The following is a 21370-nucleotide window of genomic DNA, read 5'->3' as shown; positions in this document are numbered from 1 at the left end:
TGAGGGCAATGCATCCAGACAGGCTAAAGTGAAGGCCTTACAAAATTTCAGAATCGTAATGGATGATAAATAGGAGGCTGAAGTGAACCCTTTTGGAAGAATGTGATAAATATTGGGGTGTGACACCTTGCTTAAATTTGTTTGGAGATCTATATCCCAGATTCGTTGTTTGAGGGCAATTCTAGCATTATCAAAACCTAATGAGCACAAGCCATTATCATTTAAAATGATATCTAAATACTAATGGAGCCAAACCTATAGGAAGCAGGATTAACTTTAGCCAGAAGGTAATAAGAAGAAACTATGCTCTGGCATCCAGTGTGACTATACCTGCCTCTGCACATAAGATGGCATTTTAGATATTTTTTGGAACCATCAGTATGGCTGGAAAAAACTTATTTTGAATAGTTTCAAGGATGTTAAGCTTTGCAAAAGAGCAAATGTGGGAGCCATAAAGAAGCTGAGGGACTACCTTAGCTTGGAAAACCTTGCAAGCTGCAGGGATATAATGAGATCTTTTTGAATGGTGAAATCTTACAATAGCTGTAGAGGTATGCTGTGCAACACTTTCCTGGTAAAAAAAGGTGAGCATTCCAGGACAGAGAAGCATGGAACTGCACTCCAAGCTACTTGTAGGTGTGCATCTGCTCAATTTGAGTCCTATTTATTTGCCATTTGTGAATTTTATGATAACATCGGGCAACATTAAAACTTTGGTTTTCTGATTATTGATAGCTTTTGTCCTGTACAGAATAAAGCCAGTGCCTTAAGTGCTTTTCTCATTCCCACCTGTGAAGTAGACATAATAACGATATTGTCAGCCTACAGTAATGCTGGAATCGCACAATCAGCTAAAATAGCTGGGTGATGGGCTGAAACAGCAAGTGCTTGGATTATTGGATTTAAATATAGATTAAAAAGTAGTGGAGCTAATATGCAACCTTGTCTTACACCTCTATAAGTTGGGACTGCTTTAGATAAATGGCCCCAAGGAGCACATCTAATTCTCAGGGAGGTATTTGAGTAAAGTGACTGAATAAATAGGAACAGCCTTTAATCAATAGTAGACTGTCTCACACTGTCCCACACTGTCCCACTGTCCCTCCCTTGGTATTAGGTCAAAAGCAGACTTAAAATCAACAAAAGTTGCAAAAAGGGAACTTGAGGGGGCACAAAATATTTTTCTGCCAAATGATGGGGAACCACACAATGATCTAATGCTGATTGTTCCCCTCTAAATCAAGCAGTGATATTCATTTTGTACCCAATCCACTAATTTTAGATATAAAAATCTGGCATAAAATTTACTTATTGTGTTTAATAAACTCATAGGCCTATAATTTGTAGGGTCAACTCTATTTCCTTTATTTTTGTATAACGGTACAACAATAGCCTGATTCCAATCAGATGGAAGTTGGCCTGTGTTGTTTATGTGTGTGAATAGGGTGGCCAGAACCAGGGCCCACCAATCTTGTTTTTCCTTATTAATTCTGTGGGGATGAAATCACCTGCAAATGCTTTACTTGGTTTTAATTGGGCAGTAAGATCTTCAACCTCAGCTATGGACAGCCAATCCGGGAGGTCACTACAAGAGGGAATCACGCCTGAGATTACCACATTCCCTTTTAAAGTTGTTGCAGAAGTGATCCTCCCATTTATCTGCAGATATTTGTGTGATAGGGCTAAAACATCTATCTATAAGGGACCAGTTGATTACATGACAAAACCAAGGGGAGTTCTTAAGTTTTGCTGCTGAAATTACATTCCTCCAATTCTGTCTTATAGCCCACCTTTTCTTTATTTACAAAAGGTCTGTATAATTTTTTTTCTGAACCTTAAGTAATTGAGAAGCACTCGAAGTATGTTCCTGACAAAAGGAGGTCATTGCATTTAAGAGAACCTTTTTAGCCTTGATGCAATCATTATCATACAAAGGTTTGGACCTTTGATGTGCATAAACAGCACTGGCTTTGAAAAACTTGTCAGGAGAATTGGGAGATTAGCAATAATTAACTGATATAGTGACACTACTTGTTCATAGGAATCAGCTGAGCAGCCTTGGGTGTGCATTTGAAGCAGGGGCTCTTAGGTCAAAAGCCCAGACAACTCATCCCTTTGTTGTCATGCCAGTGGGTCAACGGGCTACTTCTAATGATTCAAGATTTGTTTTAGAGTCAAAAAGACAAAGTAGTGGAAAGTGATCACTATCAGAGTGAGTTCCAATACAGAAGTAAGCTATAAAATGAACAGAGTTCCGGAAAATCATGGTATAATCAAGGACACTGGCCCTGTTAGGCTGCCAGAATGTAAAGTCCCCTTTTATATTGCCCTTGACAGTGCCATTAAGTATAACTAGATCTAAACTGTCCACAAGTTGAGCCAAACAAAATCCTGCAATGTTACAGTGTTGGTCTTTAGATCATCTGCTTGGTAAGCAGCCCATATCGGTCTTAGGGGACATTGGCCATTTAAAATAATTTTGCAAAAGGGCATTAGTTTGGCCCATATGTTCATTAAAGTCACTGGCTATTATAATTATAGAGTCCGGCTATTGATATAATAGCAAATTTATGTACGTATCAAATTGATCCCACAAATTATTTATTTCCTTATGCCCGTGAACTGGGGGAAAGTATAGATTAACAAGAAGACAGAGTAGGACTTAGATCTGAGCAGGAGGACTAGAACCACATTTGAACAAGACTCAGCATAAGTACTGGAATATTAAGAGAAAAAATGTAATGTAGAACATACTGCAAAGAGGATGTGGGAGAAGGAGCCTTAGATCACCTTTTGAAATGATTGAGGGAAGCAGGTAGAACCATCCATGATATGTGATGGGCATCACCTCCACTAGACAGATGCACCAGATGCTCATGCAGTTTAGCTCTTCCAGCTGAGTATCTCTGAAGTGCATTTTCACTATGAATTAACAAGAGTAGGTGTTACAACAAAATGCTTTCTCATCTCAAAGAGGCTTTAAATAGAAATGGCATAACATTTTGACAGTTAGCCAGAAGGGATATTTAAAAGGAAAAACGTTGTAACCCAGCAATTTTGAAGAGGCTGCGTCTAGGGTCCTCTCCAACCAGGTGTCTTCCAGGTGTGTTGAATTCTCAGCCAGGAAGGCTGAAGAGGACATTGGGAAAAGCAGTCCTGGCCCATGCTGACAGCCAATACCAGGATTTTTCCTAATGTAGAAGTCTAGGCTATGTGTATCTTAACTATTCTCTGTTCCACAATCTTATAGAAGATTAATATTATAATTGGCAGGTTAGATTACCAGTTACAGAAATAACTTTCCATGGCATTTTTAAAATGAGTCTGGCAGTTTGAAACTCCTCTTTCGAGGTTATTAAGGCTTTTATCTGTTATTTATTAATGGATGCGGCTCCTTTCCCTTTTAATATTGTGTTCTTCTTTTTCCATAAGACAGCCAAACCAAAGCAGCTGTGATAATACAGCTTAAACCTGTTCACCTCTGATAATGTGCACAACAGCACAAGAGATGCTTAAATTTAAGCAAGAGATGCTTAAATTCATCCCTTGAATATTTTCATGCATGCAGGTGAAAACAAAACCTGCTTAGCCTTTTTAGAAGTTGCCAGCACAAGAAAAGAAAAGGTTCCTCATCAAGGCCAGCCACACAAGCCTTTTTTCATAAGGTTTTATCCCAGCTGTTGTTAATGCACACCACATGGGAGTGTAAGGATTCCAAAATCAACGTCTATCAATTAGAAATGCATTTATCTTTAGAAGGGTGGGGAGGCAGGAGATGATGTTTATTTCACAAATTGTTTTCTGTGAAAGGAAAACAAATGGCCCTTTATACTCACAGACTGAGATACAATTTTGGCCATCTGGATTTTATCTCATTTTATATTTTTATTGCCTATTTATATTTATATTTATTGTATTTATAATGGTATTGAATTTCAAACTTCATTTTTGTTGTAAACTGCCCAGAGTTCCTCCTTTGGGGGGGAGATGGGCAGTGATAAAATTTGATTGATAAATAAATAAAATGTCCTTTCTTGTTTTCTTCGGTTTTGTTTTCTCCCCGCACAGGTAAATGGGAAAGATTTATCCAAGGCAACCCATGACCAAGCAGTAGAAGCCTTTAAAACAGCTAAAGATCCCATTGTAGTGCAGGTCCTGCGAAGAGCACCACGCAGCAAGGTCTTCAGCCCTTCTCATGAGTGTCTCTTGGTAGATATGGGCACGCAGACTGAGATTACTTTCGAACATATCATGGCTCTAACCAAGATGGGCTCACCCACCCCACCAGTCTTGGATCCATATCTCTTACCTGAGGAGTAAGTACTACTTTCTGTAATGCTGGAATTTCACCTTACGCCATGGATGATACTACTCACCAAAACAAGTTAATAACCCAGAAGGGCTCAATGTCATACATTAGTGTCTTCAGCAGCTGAAATGCTAATATCTAACTTGGTGAGGTGGATTCCAGAAGTCAGTCCCTTCTAAATGAGCAATCTCTTCTTTGTATGTGTGGGCAGTGCGGGAGCCAGCATTCATTTTTCACCCCTCAAAGCAACTTCAGATTGCATCTGATGAAATTCAGCAACATGGTTTTCCATTCCAAACACACACATAAAAAATAAGAGTTTATCTGTTAGGCTTAACATACCTATTTTACACTTTAAATCTGCACTCTTGAAAAACAAAAACCCTGCATCCTTAGGACATCACATCACTAGACATGTCAGTGCATTCCTCTGCCGATTTGGGATTCATTTGTTTGACTTACTAGATGGAAAGAAATAATCCCATTTCTTCATCTGCTTAATTCTTCAGTTGGCATTCCAGGTCAGGTAACTCTACACAACAGTCTGCCTAGTAGCAAGCCAATTAAAAATAAAATAGTATGTCATACTCACATGCAAATTTGCATGGACCATTAAGCCAGTTCCTCTCTGAGGACCTATAAATGAGATATAATCAAGCTCTGTAATGGGGGGGGGGGTGTTAGAAATGTTTCAGGTAAGTGCCATTTTGTTCAGTAAGCCAAAATAACTACAAAAACAATAGGAATTAATGTTGAATTATCAAGTAATACCTTTGTGAATGGATGAATTTGTTCCTGAAGATGTCCTTATTTCAGATGGTGGTGGTGGTGGTTTCTGGGGGCTATTTCTGTGAAATCTTCAGGGAGAAACTATACAGTGTCTGAAGAATTCGTATAAAATGTTTCTCCTCTAATGTTTTCAGAGGACTTTAGAGGAGAAACATTTTGATTACATTTTTACTCAAATTATTTCTATTCCAAATATCCATTTTTACCATAACACTCAATGAAATTAGGAATGGTCAATTAGGCTATCAGCAGCAATTGAACTTTTAAATGAAAGCAAAATCACAAAAACTCAGAAATAGCAACATATAATTGAAGCCTCAGAATTGGTTTAAAAGACTGAGCAATTAAAAGTCTTCCTCAACAAAATTTTCTTCACTTGGCAATTGAAGCTAAAAAGAAATAAGGCTAAACTAACCATTCATGGGGTGCAGTTACTGAAAAAGCAAAACATCTCAGCAAAAAAAGGCCTTTTTTGTCTGATCTCACAGTGGAGGCAGGCCAAAATGAGAAAATGCAGTCCTGTGGAGTTCCCAGGGCTACACCAGCGCTACCATATTGGAGCTGCAATAATTCAGGCAACTTAAACAACTTACTGCTTTATGAGTAAGAAGCCTCATGTTGGTTTTGTCTTGGAAACATGTTGCTAACCAATGCAGTATGCTCATTAGCTATGTTTCCATGAACATACTTAGTGTTTAATTACTACTAGCCTACCATGTGCTGAAACAATCTGGATGGCTGCAAAGAGGCACAGTAAGCTGTATTTCCTGCCATCTAGCGGTCATTTTTGCACTCCAGGTGTGGCAGCCTAATGGCTTTTTACCTAGAAATAAGTAAAAGAGTAAGTATATTTTATCTATAGACAATATTTAATTATTGCTAATGGTTTTATATGCATAAGTAAACAAAACTAAGGAAATCACTGTCTACCTACTGTTTAATAATTGTTAGCAGTTTTGTATTCACTACTAAATAAGTAGGTAAATAAACTCTACCAAATACATAAACCACTCATATTTTAGAACAAGGAATATCTCTTAGTGAATCTATGAACAACCCCCTGGGATACTTGATATAGTCTTCCACACTAAATAAAAAATGATAGAAAATTGCCCCCCAAAAAGTAAAGTGCTGGTTGTTTCCTGTCTTGTTCATGAAAGCTAGCAATGACATTACTACTAGGAAGGCACCATAAAGCAAATTGCAGTAGCAGGTCTTACATAGGGTTTAGGATCGTCTTTCCACAAGGTTTCAGTTACTCAGATAGGAAACTGGGCTTTCTTTTGTCTTTAGGATATATAGGCCCTTCTGAACCTGAGGCAGAAAGATTCCTGAGATCTTGGAAGAACATGATGTAATGCTCCCTTGTATCCCTTAAGAACCCAAAGTCCATTATGAATGTCCTTAAATAATCTCTCATGCTAATATTAAGAAAAAAATTTAAGAGTGCTAGTTGTCCCTCCTCTTCAGACCAGTATTGCTATTTTAACTTGTAAGATCTTTTTTCTAGTACTGTACTTTACTTTTAAACATTAGTCATCCTTTTCTAAACAAGAAAAGAATTTAAAAAGCAGGTAATCAGATCCTTGGTCCAAACATTTGCTAGGTTTTAGCTGGGCTGTTTTATGAAGGCAGCTTTAGCGTTTTAAATAAGATATAAATAATTGTGCACTTTTTGTTTATTCTCCCTTTCTTACTCCCTTTCCCCTCCACCTCTAGAAACTAGAGGGACTTTGCCACCATAATTTCCTTTTCCTGTAGTTGCAGATGATAAGGGTGGTCGTTAAGAGTGGTTGCTAAGAAAATGTCCTCCACATTTCCCCCTGGTTTTCTCAATAGAAGCAGTGTATCGGAGTCTATTAGAATGTAATGTAAGAACTTACGCAACTACCAGAAAAATAAAATACGCTCACTGGCAAGTGCTGTCAGGTCCTCCTCTTGCTGGTCTCCTTTTGAGAGGCTAATACAATGGGCAACTAAAATAGTATCCTGCACACGTGTGCTCTCCCCTACATATGTTCCAATTCTTTAAAAACTGTGACAAAATCTGACTTTCACATTTACGAAAGTTTTCTTCTTCTACCAGAGATGTGGGCTTTATTATCTCATCCCCAGTGTTCTTTAATATTTTTTGTTATGTTTGTTTTCTTGTTTACTTTATTGCTGTGAGGTGGCAAAGTCCTGGTGATGGTTGCTTTTCTTCATGTTATGTATCTATGCAGCCCTCCCAACAGCTCACGCCGTGGCATCTCTAGATATCATTCCTTTTGATCTGAATAAGCTCCAAGGAAAACTTTCCCTCATGATGTCCTTCCTTGGGTGGAGTTAAGAAGGCTGGAAGTTATAGACTGGTAGAGAGAGAATTATATAATTAAAGAGAGAACACTTTTCTGCAGTCTTTGGCTGCTTTGAAATAAGTGCAAAAGAAAAAGAAAAAGCACAAGCTAATAATTCCTTCCAGTGTTTTCTTCTGTGGAAAAAAAAAGTCTTTTTTGTCAAATTAAATGAGGATGGCCAAAGAAAATGCAGGACATTTTTTTTAAAGGGTTTAAGGGTTTCAGATTAGTTGCCCACTTTCACCCCATGATCTTTCCAGTGGAACAGAGGTAAGCATGCTGCTGAACAATTACAATTTCCCATTGATTTTCCAAAAATAGAAAAATAGCTATGCAAAGACACAAATAGGCGTCCTGCATCTTATAGTCTAAACCTCCCAGGACCCTCCCCATGCACAGATGGAGAAAACAGAGCAAGAATCCCATCTTCAGTGACATAGTTAATCATAGCCCTTGCCTCTCTAGCTATTGGCAGCTTTAAAAAAAATGAAACGGCGCGTCCCCAGCCACCAAAGATTGCCTCATCTGCAGTAGAATATAGCTTCTCCCTCCTGATATCACTCTCATGCATGTTACCCTTTTCTCCCATCTCAGCTGAGTGTGTCGTCATTCACACAGTACCTTTTCCAAAGCTTTGCCTTCCCTACAGTTGTGTCTTGCCTGATTGTGTTCCTGCTAGTCTCTACAAGACTATTGGTGGAATAAATGCTCCTCTGTCTGTTGGCAAACCCCACCTGGAGAGGCCATTACATTAAGGAAGCAAGACAGCTTTTATATTTTGTTGCTTTTAAGGGGTAGGTCGTTGTTTAATGTGCTAACCTCCTCAATGCCATTGATCACCGGCTGCACATTAGTCTGGATGCACGCCTGACATATTAGTGATGATCTACCATGAGACTGGGGGACGATTAATATGTTAATTATAACCGGGAGAGATAACCTAAACTGTGCTTTATTTTCCCAGGCATTCATCAGGGCATGAATACTATGACCCAAATGTTTACATGGGAGTCATTCATCAAGAAATGGACAGAGAGGACCTAGAATTAGAGGTATGTGTAATAACTTGAAGCAGTCATTTAATATACAAATATGTTAATATATTTTCATGTGCCACGGATGAAGCAGTTACTGTTGTTGTTTATTCGTTTAGTCGCTTCCGACTCTTCGTGACTTCATGGACCAGCCCACGCCAGAGCTTCCTGTTGGTCGTCAACACCCCCAGCTCTCCCAGGGACGAGTCCGTCACCTCTAGAATATCATCCATCCTCCTTGCCCTTGGCCGGCCCCTCTTCCTTTTGCCTTCCACTCTCCCTAGCATCAGCATCTTCTCCAGGGTGTCCTGTCTTCTCATTATGTGGCCAAAGTATTTCAGTTTTGCCTTTAATATCATTCCCTCAAGTGAGCAGTCTGGCTTTATTTCCTAGAGGATGGACTGGTTTGATCTTCTTGCAGTCCAAGGCACTCTCAGAATTTTCCTCCAACACCACAGTTCAAAAGCATCGATCTTCCTTCTCTCAGCCTTCCTTATGGTCCAGCTCTCGCAGCCATATGTTACTATGGGGAACACCATTGCTTTAACTATGCGGACCTTTGTTGTCAGTGTGATGTCTCTGCTCTTAACTATTTTATCAAGATTGGTCATTGCTCTTCTCCCAAGGATTAAGCGTCTTCTGATTTCCTGACTGCAGTCAGCATCCACAGTAATCTTCGCACCTAGAAATACAAAGTCTTTCACTGCTTCTACATTTTCTCCCTCTATTTGCCAGTTATCAATCAAGCTGGTTGCCATAATCTTGGTTTTTTTGAGGTTTAGCTGCAAGCCAGCTTTTGCACTTTCTTCTTTCACCTTCATCATAAGGCTCCTCAGTTCTTCTTCGCTTTCAGCCATCAAAGTGGTATCATCTGCATATCTGAGATGGTTAATGTTTCTTCCAGCAATTTTAACTGCAGCCTTGGATTCCTCAAGCCCAGCATGTCGCATGATGTGTTCTGCATACAAGTTGAATAGGTAGGGTGAGAGTATACAGCCCTGCCGTACTCCTTTCCCAATCTTAAACCAGTCCGTTGTTCCATGATCTGTTCTTACTGTTGCTACTTGGTCGTTATACAGATTCTTCAGGAGGCATACAAGATGACTTGATATCCCCATACCACTAAGAACTTGCCACAATTTTTTATGGTCCACACAGTCAAAGGCTTTAGAATAGTCAATAAAACAGAAATAGATGTTTTTCTGAAACTCTCTGGCTTTTTCCATTATCCAGCAGATTTTGGCAATTTGGTCCCTAGTTCCTCTGCCTTTTCTAAACCCAGCTTGTACATCTGGCAATTCTCGCTCCATGAACTCCTGAAGTCTACCTTGCAGGATCTTGAGCATTACCTTACTGGCATGTGAAATGAGTGCCACTGTTCGATAGTTTGAACATTCTTTAGTGTTTCCCTTTTTTGGTATGGGGATATAAGTTGATTTTTTCCAATCTGATGGCCATTCTTGTGTTTTCCAAATTTGCTGGCATATAGCATGCATTACCTTGACAGCATCATCTCGCAAGATTTTGAACAGTTCAGCTGGGATGCCGTCGTCTCCTGCTGCCTTGTTATTAGCAATGCTTCTTAAGGCCCACTCAACCTCACTCTTCAGGATGTCTGGCTCTAGCTCACTGACCACACCATCAAAGCTATCCCCGATATTGTTATCCTTCCTATACAGGTCTTCTGTATATTCTTGCCACCTTTTCTTGATCTCTTCTTCTTCTGTTAGGTCCTTGCCATCGTTGTTTTTGATCATACCCATTTTGGCCTGGAATTTACCTCCGATGGTTCTAATTTTCTGGAAGAGGTCTCTTGTCCTTCCTATTCTATTGTCTTCTTCCACTTCTGTGCATTGCTTGTTTAAAAATAATTCCTTATCTCTTCTGGCTAACCTCTGAAATTTTGCATTAGATTGGGCATATCTCCCCCTATCACTGTTGCCTTTTGCTTTCCTTCTTTCTTGGGCTACTTCTAGTGTCTCAGCAGACAGCCATTTTGCCTTCTTAGTTTTCTCTTTCTTTGGGATGTATTTTGTTGCCACCTCCTGAACAATGTTGCAAACTTCTGTCCAGAGTTCTTCCAGGACCCTATCTACTAAGTCCAGTCCCATAAATCTATTCTTCACCTCCACTGCATATTCCTTAGGAATATTAGTGAGCTCATATCTAGCTGATCTGTGGGTTTTCCCTAATCTCTTTAGTCTGATCCTAAATTGTGCAAGAAGAAGTTCGTGATCTGAATTACAGTCAGCTCCAGGTCTTGTTTTTACCGACTGTATAGATGTCCACCACCTTTGGCTGCAAAGAATGTAGTGAATATGATTTCGGTGTTGTCCATCTGGGGAAGTCCATGTATAAAGCCATCTCTTAGGTTGTTGGAAGAGAGTTTGTTATGCAGAGTGAGTTGTCTTGGCAAAATTCTATCAGCCTATGTCCTGCTTCGTTTTGTTCTCCCAGGCCATGCTTACCTGTAATTCCAGGTGTCATTTGACTGCCCACCTTAGCATTCCAGTCTCGTGTGATGAAAATAACGTCTCTTTTAGGCGTATTGTCCAGTAGGTGCTGCAGATCCTCATAGAACTGCTCTACTTCAGTTTCTTCAGCATCTGTGGTTGGGGCGTATATTTGGATCACTGTGATGTTAGATGGTTTGCCATGAATTCAAATTGAGATCATTCTGTCGTTTTTTGGATTGTATCCAAGCACTGCTTTAGCCACTTGACTATTAATTATGAAGGCTACTCCATTTCTTCTGTGGTCCTCTTGTCCACAGTAGTAGATCTGGTGGTCATTTGATGTGAAGTGGCCCATTTCAGTCTATTTCAGTTCACTGATGCCCAAAATGTCTATCTTTAATCTTGACATCTCACCAATAACCACATCCAATTTGCCCTGGCTCATAGATCTTGCATTCCAGGTTCCAATGGTGTGTTGATCCTTAGAACATCAGATTCGCCGTTCACCACCAGGACCGTCGGCCGCCAGCCATCCTTTCGGCTTTGAGCTAGCTGCGTCATCACGTCTGGGGCTAGTTGAGCTCATCCTCTGTTCCTCCCCAGTAGCATTTTGACCATCTTCCGACCTGGGGGTCTCATCTTCCGATGGTATACCGACATATCTCTGGTTGTACTGATCCATTGAGTTTTCACGGCAAGAATACTCGGGTGGGTTGCCATTACCCTCCCCAGGGATCGCATTTAGTCTAACCTCTCTGTCATGACCTTCCCGCCTTGGGTGGCCCTTCATGGTTTAGCTCATGGCATCACTGAGGTGCTCAAGCTCCAGCACCACAACAAGGTAACGATCCTTTGCTGAAGGAAGCAGTTACTACTGCAATCAAATTAGGCATTCGCATTATCCGAGCATATTGGAAATATACTTCTAAATAATCTATTTTGTTCTGCAGTTTGCACTACAAAGAATAGGAAATTAATGCTTATTTGTTTTGCTATTCAATTAATTAAATATTACATAATTAAAGGATTAGAGGCCATGTTTTCAGCTGCTTTACAAGCACAGATTTCCCACTCTCTATTTCAGATAAAGAAAAAAAAGTTTGGCAATAGAATTTGGAAGCTGGAGCATTCATTTATAATATTTCTGTGCATGTATGGATTTTCACTTGGAAATGTAGTATCAAAAGCAAAACTGATTACTGGTAAGAAGCTTAAGAAAAGAGTTCGTAGTCCTTGTGGTTCTGTTTGAAAGCAACCCTGGTGGGCCTCCATTTTGCTACAGAACATGCTTTCTTGCCCCCCTCCACTATCACACACATACACACACACAAACACAAATCAAGTTTAGTATGAAATAGAAAATTGATCAATAGAATGCAGTAAGAACAAAGCTGCCAAAATAATTCAGTTTGGGGGGAAAAAAGACAAGTTCTAAAAATAGTAAAGTCCAACTTTGCCCTCATTGGGATCATGGCAATAATTTAATCAGGTCTAACTTGTTTAATGGCACAAAAGCATTATCCATATGGATTCAGACATTTTTGCTCAAACTAAATTAAGCAAATATAAATGTTGCAGGCTGCCCAGAGACCTTTAGTTGTTATGAAGACTACATTATTCTTTATAAATAAATGTTGCTATTTAACAAAGTCACATAGTGAGCAGCACCCAGCTGGGTGGCCACACCTGGATGATCTTGGCTAATCTCAGAAAATTAAGCAGTATTGCACCTAATTATTATGTGGGTTCCCACCAGGAAATCTCACATTCAGATTGAGAAGTGCAAAGAACATCTTAGAAGAAGGCAGTAGCACACAATTTCTGATGTGTTGACAATAAAATGATGTAGGTGTGTACTTGAAGTCTCAGGAGTTAAGCTAAACACAAAGACTTCCTCTTTCATGGGTTGCATTTGTTCTGCCTCCTCACTTTTTTGGTTGTTTTTTTGTTAAGGTGATATAGAGAGTAAGGGAGTAGATCATGATGGAAATATGCAGTTATCTAAGCAAAGGGGGCTGAAACATTTTTAAGTCCTGGGAAACAAGATAATCTTCAGAAATGGCTCAGTGTCAACCTTGCGAGGTAGTCCAGAGAAGAAGCACACCCAGAAATACTAGCACTAACTTTATTGTAAGGTTACATTAACAGAATCTTGCAAGTCTGAAAGTACAATTCTCCCCCCTCACCTTTACAGTCCAAGAAACTAGGGAGGGTCCCTTCTGAGACATTTGCCACACTCCCATTGCTTTTGTGGGTTAAGCTGTCTCTTATCTGACCATTGTCTATTCTGTGGCTCTTCCTCCTGTCTCCCAAGGTCATTCCCATATACCACTACACTCAGGCAGATACCACCCTGATTCACTGTGGCATACGGGGAGGGGAGAAGTACAAGTTTCGGTTATTACAGCCACTCTCAATAAAAGTAGTTCTAGTCTTCCTGTGGAGTTGATTTCCTGGTCTGGTCTACTTAGTGGAGCTGAGAGGGAAGAGGAAAATGATAATATATATTCAGTTCTGTTGAGCATTATTATGGGAGGGGCCCAAAACCGGTCGCCATGTTTTTGTTGGCCACTCTGTGCCATTCCCCATTATTCAAGGAAGAGGGCACTACAAAGAAACCTCCACCCTTCAAAATGCTAAAATAAATGCACAGCCTCCTCTTCCAAACCACTGTGAAAATCACCTCCTGTCAGAGGAGGGACAGATTTACTACCTATCTCCAAATTGACAAAAATGGCTTTCTTTGACAAACCAGGGATACTCTTTATATATGGAAACAGTTGCTCTTGAAGACCCAATTTCAGCACTGTAATTTGATCAGTGTAATATGAAATGCATCATTGTAATCCTGCTAAGCAGTGGGCCTCTAATGTCAAAGAAGATGATCACCTTTCAGGCATGTAAAATGACCCTGTGATCTGTATAGTTCCCCTCTTGTCTGGCATTTTCCCAACCTGGTGCCTTCTAGAGATGTCAGGCCAATGATTTCCAGAATACTTTGCTTTTCTCCACTTCCTGTACAAGGAGTTCCAGCCATACTTCAGACGTTCCTGATCTAGCAACTGTGCAACAAATTCCTGCTGCCCTTATTCAGCTGCAGGACAAGTTAAACAAGCAGCTGCTTTCATGGCTGGCCCTTTGACTAGCACATATTACTCAGTTGAATTTGACTTCAGAAAAGTTCTAAAATTTCTATTTTTCTAAAAAAAGCCCTCTAATGTGTGCAGCTAGATATTAAGGGCATGTTTGCCAATTAAAGGGAGTTTCTCTAAAATCGTTTAAAGAGAATCTTTCTAAGCCCAGAAGACAAAGATCAATGGAAAGATTCAGAGTGTAAAAAATGCTCAGGCAACTCTAGCTACATTGTTTCCTTATTGACTAATTTGTCTTAAATAGACCGCCAGGCCACTTGCTTCATCGACTTAGGCAGGAATGTTGAAAAGGATGTAAAACATCAGACCAGACCACCTGAGCTAGTTGCTCCATAAAACGCCCTCTGAATTCCAGTCCATCATCTAGGCTTTTATGGCCATCCTAACTCACAATTAATGACTTAAAGGATATTGTCAGCAAGTCCCCTGTGTAAATGACTGTCACTCATGCTAGAATGCAGTGCAATGCACTAGAATTGTCTACCAATCTGTACAATCGGGTAGCAGTCACAAGAATTGAGTAGCTGCCAAGAACTGACCATTAAAGACAACACAGCACGTGCAGCTCTGGATCGGAAAGTTGCAGGGAATTCAGCCAGATATTTTATCATTGGTCTTAAAAAGAAAAACTTAAAAAAAAAAAAAAGGCAGGCACAAACGACTCCATGGCAATATGTACTAATAATATCTCTTATCTGAATGAAGCTTCATTCAAAATGACCAAGGCAAGAAGAAATATAAACAGTAGTATGAACTTTCTTCTATGAAACCCAAGCATGCCTGCAAGTTAGTTGGGGTGTATTAATGGTACATGGAAGCTTGTGATGGATTTGGGGGAACGGAGGGCAGCAAGAAATGATTATGCTTACTAAGAGATACCATGATAACAAACAGCAGCTTAACAAAGGCTTCTTTCTACCTTACTGGAAATAAGCCTTAGAACATGTAGCTTCATGTATGTTGAAGAGCATTATTCATTAAAAAAGCCAGGACTGGAGAAGAGAATACAAGAGTAGTAAAAGAACAAAAAATTCATCATTGCCAGATCTTGTGTATGACTGCTCAGAAGTAAGTTTTCTGTGAGGTTTATTCTCTGCCAATACACCTCAGATTGTAACCCTCATTTCCATTCAAAAAGAGCAGCATGTCATGGAGATTTTAATGTTGTATCTTATATAATTATTAAGGAGACAGGGCCTATCAAAAGCTTCTGCAATGGAAACATGATTTGGACAATGAGAAACAACTTTGTGGGACTCTAGTTCCACTTAGAACAGCTTTTTGATGTGGATCACAAGGATTTAGAGATTTGAGCATGTTGCCATCTATGCTTTCCCACTGCCTTCTGTATTCAGAATATTAAGCTGAGAGCAGAGGAACAAGGAGAAATCCTGCACTCTGGATCTGGTCTGTGAGTAATTTGACTGAGGCTGCCTAATTCTATCCAAGTTTTATTCCATGTGTCTGAATGAAATCTACAAAATTATTTATTATTCATTTGTATTTTGGCCAAAACCTGGCTTACCACAGTATGATACTCAGTCTGAAAGGCTCTAGATAGCTAACAATCTCATCATAAAATAAAAAGCATTCACAAAAAAGAAGGGGAAAAAAGCACCTCAAATATACCAAACCTCTCTCCATATCATAATCCAAATAAAAACCAGAAAATACAAAACTCATATGCATATGAACCTAAGCTTCAATCAGAGCTAGGCAGAACAGATAGGTTTTAAAAGTTTACCAAGAGCTCAAGAGGGACAGAGCTGACCAAATCTGCATGGGAACAGTTTTCCAAAGTGTGGGAGAGACTATGAAAAAGCCTGCTTTTGAGGCCCAGTCAAATAGCAGTCTTATAGAGCAGGACCTAGAGGGAGTTGACTATCTTCAGTCTGGTTGGATGGATGGCAGATTAATTTAGGACAAGATCATCCCTCAAGAACGAAGTCTGGAGCCACATAGGACCTTACCAGCACTTCAAATCATAGCTTAAGTCCAACTCCACTCAAATCTGAGTTATTTTATTCACCAAATGCCACAAAAATTCTTCACAGTGGCCTTCAGATGGCCTTGGTGATCACCTTTCCCCAAGAAAGATGCTTTCCCAGTCATCATTCCCCAAAAGAGATGCTTTAAAGAGGGCCATTGGGCAACATTTTGTAGATGCAGCCAGGACAGCAAAATAATCACCTTCTGCCACTTGAATCACCATTGTATAGATTCAAACAGAGCTTTTCCTCCAGTGAGATTACTTAAGGAAACATGATTCAGACGGCAAGGAACTGATTTTGTGGGACTCTAGTTCTACTTAGAACAGCTTTTTAATGTAGATCACAAGGATTTAGAGATTTAAGCCTATTGCCATCTATGCTTTCCCACTGCCTTCTGTATTTTCAACTAGTGCTACAATTTTTGGTTATTATATGCAAGATTCAGAATATTAAGTCTGTGCAGACTTCAGAGAGCTGCCCTCTCTTTCCAAAAGCTCTGAGAAGAGAGCACAACTTTCCAAAGACAGCATTCCAAAGGGAGCCACGTGGAGGAAATGTTCACCGGAGAAGCTGGGTCTGAAAAGGAGTCAGCAAGGGCAGCAAGGCGCTTCTGCTTTGCCCACAGTGCCTGGTCAAAAAGGGGGAAAGGTTGGTGCAGGGAACTGGGAGAGGAGGCAGCTGGGTGAACAAATGCAGGCTGGGGCAGCTGCAGCTTCCTGGGCCAGCTTGGGATGGCTGGGCTGGGGCAGTTGCAATTTTGTGCTGGGCTGGGCTGGGCTCAGGAGCTTCTTGCAGCCCCAGAGTCATGTGGTTTGGGGTTTGCTTGCTGCCCCACAAGGCAGGGTGCAGGGCTTCCAAAAGGGCAGAGATGGGAGGAGAGATAAGTGGGTGGGGGAGTTGAAGCACCCCTGCAGTCGTAAGTGCAGGTGGGCTGCCAAGCACCTCTTCATTACACACGCCACATCTGTCCCCCTCCCCTACTGCCCTCCCCACTCTCATTGAAGAAAGGGAGGCATGGAGAACCCCAGGTGCCCAGCCCTGTCTCTCACCCAGGTTATAAACCTCCAGGCCAGGTACCAAATCCAAAGACGCACAGAGTTTTCCCACAGAGAGCAACTGCAAGGAGTTTCATGAATTTCTGGATTTTATCATATTCCGTGTCCTCGTTCCAAATGGTGTTGAAACAACCAAGCAGTTGGGAATCTCATGCTCCATGTCCACCCCAAGATCGATCCCCAGTAGTTCGGGGAGTCCTCACATCAAAGTACAGATAGAGAACTTGGGATTCAGAGCCAGCCACCCAACCCATTCACATTATCTACTCCATCTACTTACATAACTAACTTGGGTATGTATGTATGTATGTATGTATGTATGTATTTGTTTGTTTGTTTGTTTGTTTGACTTTATCACTGCCCATCTCCCCCACATGGGGGGACTCTGGGCGGTTTACAATAAAACAGAATTAAAATTCAGAACAATTACAAGTACAATAATACAATAAAAATAGAAATATAATAGAATCGAAATGGCTAAGAGATTTTAATCAGTCCATGAGTGTAATAGGTTCATCAAAAATCACTTTAGGGTGCTAGCCATCCCCAGGTATGACTGTCCCCCCCCCCATTCCAAGCCTGCTGACAAAACCAGGTCTTCAATCATTTTCAAAAGTCCAGGAGTGAGGGGGCCTGTCTCACCACTGGGTGAAGGATGTTCCAAAGGGCAGGAGCTGCTACAGAGAAGGCACGCTTCCGAGACCCTGCTAGATGGAATTCTTTTATAGATGGGGTCCGTAACATGCCCTCCCTGCATGTCCGGATGGGGCGGGTCGATGTAATAGGGATGAGACGGTCCCTCAGATATCCTGGTCTCATGCCATGTAGGGCTTTAAAGGTGATGACCAACACCTTGAATTGGACCCGGAAGCAAACTGGAATCCAGTGCAGCTCTTGCAACAAAGGTGCTACATGTGCAAACCTTGGGACACCCAAGATTGCCCACGTGACTGCATTCTGGACGAGCTGTAGATATTCTTCAAGGGTAGCCCCATGTAGAGCACCCCATGTAGAGTCTATATGGAAGATGACCAGGGCATGAGGGACCGTTCGAAGGGCCTCTCGGTCCAGGAAAGGGTGTAACTGGTGCACAACACGAAGTTGCTCAAAGGCCCCTCTGGCCACGGCTACCACCTGCTCTTCGAGCAGGAGTCGTGAGTCCAAGAGGGCCCCCAAGTTACACACTGGGTCTGTCTGGGGCACTGCAACCCCATCTAGCACTAAAGATGACAAGTTCCTAGTACCCAAGGTGCCATTAATCCACAGCCACTCCATCTTACTAGGGTTCAGTTGAAGCCTGTTGTTCCCCATCCAGGCTCCCACAGCCTGCAGATACTCAAAGAGGGTGGTCATGGCATCACTTACTTTAGCCGGCATGGAGATATACAATTGACTATCATCAGCATACTGATGATACCTCATCCCGTGGTGACAGATGAGCTCACCCAGCGGTTTCATGTAGATGTTAAAAAAGAGCAGAGAGAATACCAAGCCCTGTGGTACCCCACAAAAATGGGACCACGGGCTGGATCTCTCATTCCCTATCAACACCAATTGGGACTGACCCTGGAGGAAAGAGGTGAACCAGCACAAGACTACGCCACCCACCCCCAACTCCCTGAGCCAACCCAAAAGAATACCGTGGTTGATGGTATCGAAAGCCACTGCGAGGCCAAGAAGAGCCAGGATGGATTCACTGCCCCCATCCTGCTCCCACCAGAGATCATCCATAAGTGTGACCAATGCCATTTCCATCCCATAACTGAAACCTGACTGGAAGGGGTTTAGATAATCCATTTCATCCAGGATCCTCTGGAGCTTCTCAACCACTTTCCCCAAAAAGGGGAGATGGGAGACTGGGCAAAAGTTGTCCAGTATGCTAGGGTCCAGCAATGGTTTCTTGAGGAGGGGGCACACCAGCGCCTCCTTAAAGGCTGCCAGGAATACCCGCTCTCTCAAGGATGCATTTACCATCGCCTGGACCCAACCACACATCCCCACCCGAGCTGCCTTCACCAGCCAGGAAGGGCATGGATCTAATTGGCAAGTGGTGGTGTTTACAGTCCAGAGGATCCTATCCACTTCCTTGCACTCAACAGGATCAAACTGTTCCCAGATAACTGGGTAAGAATGTTCCCCTGGCATCTCCACAGACACTGCCTCATGCTCAGAGTCCAACTTGGAACAGATCTGAGCGATCTTATCCTGCAGATGCCCAGAAAACTCCTCAGCTTGGCCCTGTAGGTGGATCTCCAAATCCCCTTTCCCCAGAAGGAATCGGTTAATCGTAAACAGGGCCGCCGGGCTGCATTTCAGAGATTCAATAAAAGGGGAGAAATACTGATGTTTCGCTGCTCTTACCGCCACAAGTTAGGCCTTAATGGCGGCTCTAGCTTGTGTTCGGTCAGATTCAGTCTTTGTCTTCCTCCAGCAGCATTCTAGGCATCTCTTAATCCTCTTCAGAACCCTCAGCTCCTCCATAAACCACGGGGAGTGTCAGGTTCGATGGGATAAAGAGGCCGCACAGGCACGATCCTGTCCAAGGCCCCGGCCGCTTCCATATTCCAAGCAGCCACCAGGGCCTCCGCTGGACCATGCAGCAGATCCTCGTGTATAACCAGCTGGGTCCATTAGTCACTGGGGGCAGACCAATCAAATGGGTCCTGCCTCCTTGTGGAAGGGAGCGGCATAGGAGAATCTCAGGCTCACCAGAATGTGATCTGACCATGACAAAGGGAAAAGATGTACTTCTCCTCTCAGATCACATTGCCACTGCTCCGACAAGAATACTAAGTCTGGGGTGAGTCCACTGTCCTGAGTTGGGTCTCAAATAATCTGAATCAGGTCCATGGCCTCCATGGTGGTCATGGACTCCCAAGCTGCCTCCAAGGCCTGCCCCAGGGACAGCAGATTGAAGTCCTCCAGAACCATAAGCCAGGGGAACTCCACCACCAGCCCCAAGATGGCCTCGAGCAGCGCAGGCAGGTAGGTTGCTATGCAGCAGGGAGGCTGGTACAGCAGCAACAGTCCCAACTCTTCCTGAGAACCCAACTTGAAAAACAGGCCTCACACCCAGTCACTCGTGGAGCATGGCCCCTGAAGGCCACAAAAGATTCCCAGATGACAACAGCCACCCATCCTCCCCTGCTCTGAGGTCTTGGCTGGTGCCATACTCGAAACCCGGCCAGGCACATCACTGAAAGAGGAACACCTCTTTCCGGGCCCAGCCAGATTTCAGTAATGCACGCCAGGTCAGCCCCCTCATCTGCGATCAAATCACAAATGAGGGGGGCCTTGTTGTTAACTGACCTGGCATTACAAAGCAGCAGCCGCAGACTTTATATATGCTTTTTTATATGCTGCTCAAATCCATGAAGACTCAAAATGGATCATAAACCCCTCTCTGGTAACAGGATTAAAACAGTACATCTAAATAACCAAAAAAAAAAAAAACCCAAGATGAAACAACAAATTACAGTTGCAATACTTTTTTTGCCAAAAGATTGAATAGATGTCAACAGCTAGTGTAACATGGGTGCTCCCTCTTCAGAACAATTTCCCACCCTAAGCCCAGGTCTTGACACATTTCCATAATGTTAAAGGGGAAGAAACTAGTCAAATATCAATTAATTTAATCAAGTAAATATCAATACATATTTAAGCACTTAAAGTATATTAAGTGATGTAATGTGTTTTGCTCAACTACTTGTGTGTGGTTGATCTTACCCACGTTTATTTTAAATCAATACTCTTGTTTCATGTTTGTCCATGTTTTTTCCCAGTCTCAGTGCCAATTGCCAGGCATTCATAAAATATAAATGGTTGAAGATAAAATGTTTTATAGCGACTGCAAACCTATACGTTAGTCAGCAGTTAGGCCCATTATGGTCCCTTGTGTGCCTGTTTAGGATTTTAGTCTGTATAAGCTAGTGGCAACATTACAGGATTAATTTCATGGTGCTGACTATGTAGGCACCATATTTGCTGAACATCTAACAATTTTACTTGGGTCAGGAATGTGCATACGGGAATCTAGGTGGGAGCTCAGCTTAAATTAGCATCCCCAGATGTATGTATCCATATCATCCATGCTTCAAATTTTTGCTGCAGAAAAGACCACTGTGGGCACAGCAAGCATGTTCTTTTCATCAATTGTGAGGGTCTTTATTAAAAGACTCTTAAATAACAAAAGACTCTTACAAAATGAGGGGAACCTTCTCAGCACAATACCTTACAACCCTATTAACA

The 21370-nt window shown here is 41.8% G+C and overlaps 1 protein-coding gene across 1 annotated transcript in view; it reads left to right on the top strand.

Moving 5' to 3' along the window:
* The window catches only part of PDZRN3 (PDZ domain containing ring finger 3), a 217414-nt gene that overhangs the window by 179163 nt on the left and 16881 nt on the right, over nt 1-21370 (top strand). Inside the window, exons 4-5 of the mRNA XM_063291596.1 lie at nt 4069-4316; nt 8399-8486. Coding sequence (XP_063147666.1) covers nt 4069-4316; nt 8399-8486 — 336 coding nt within the window. The remainder of the gene's footprint in view (nt 1-4068; nt 4317-8398; nt 8487-21370) is intronic.

This window comes from Candoia aspera, chromosome 2, assembly GCF_035149785.1.
Source record: "Candoia aspera isolate rCanAsp1 chromosome 2, rCanAsp1.hap2, whole genome shotgun sequence".
Taxonomy (NCBI): Eukaryota; Metazoa; Chordata; class Lepidosauria; order Squamata; family Boidae; genus Candoia; species Candoia aspera.
The sequence above is the reverse complement of the archived record's forward strand: the minus strand, read 5'-3'. Positions and strand labels throughout refer to the sequence as shown.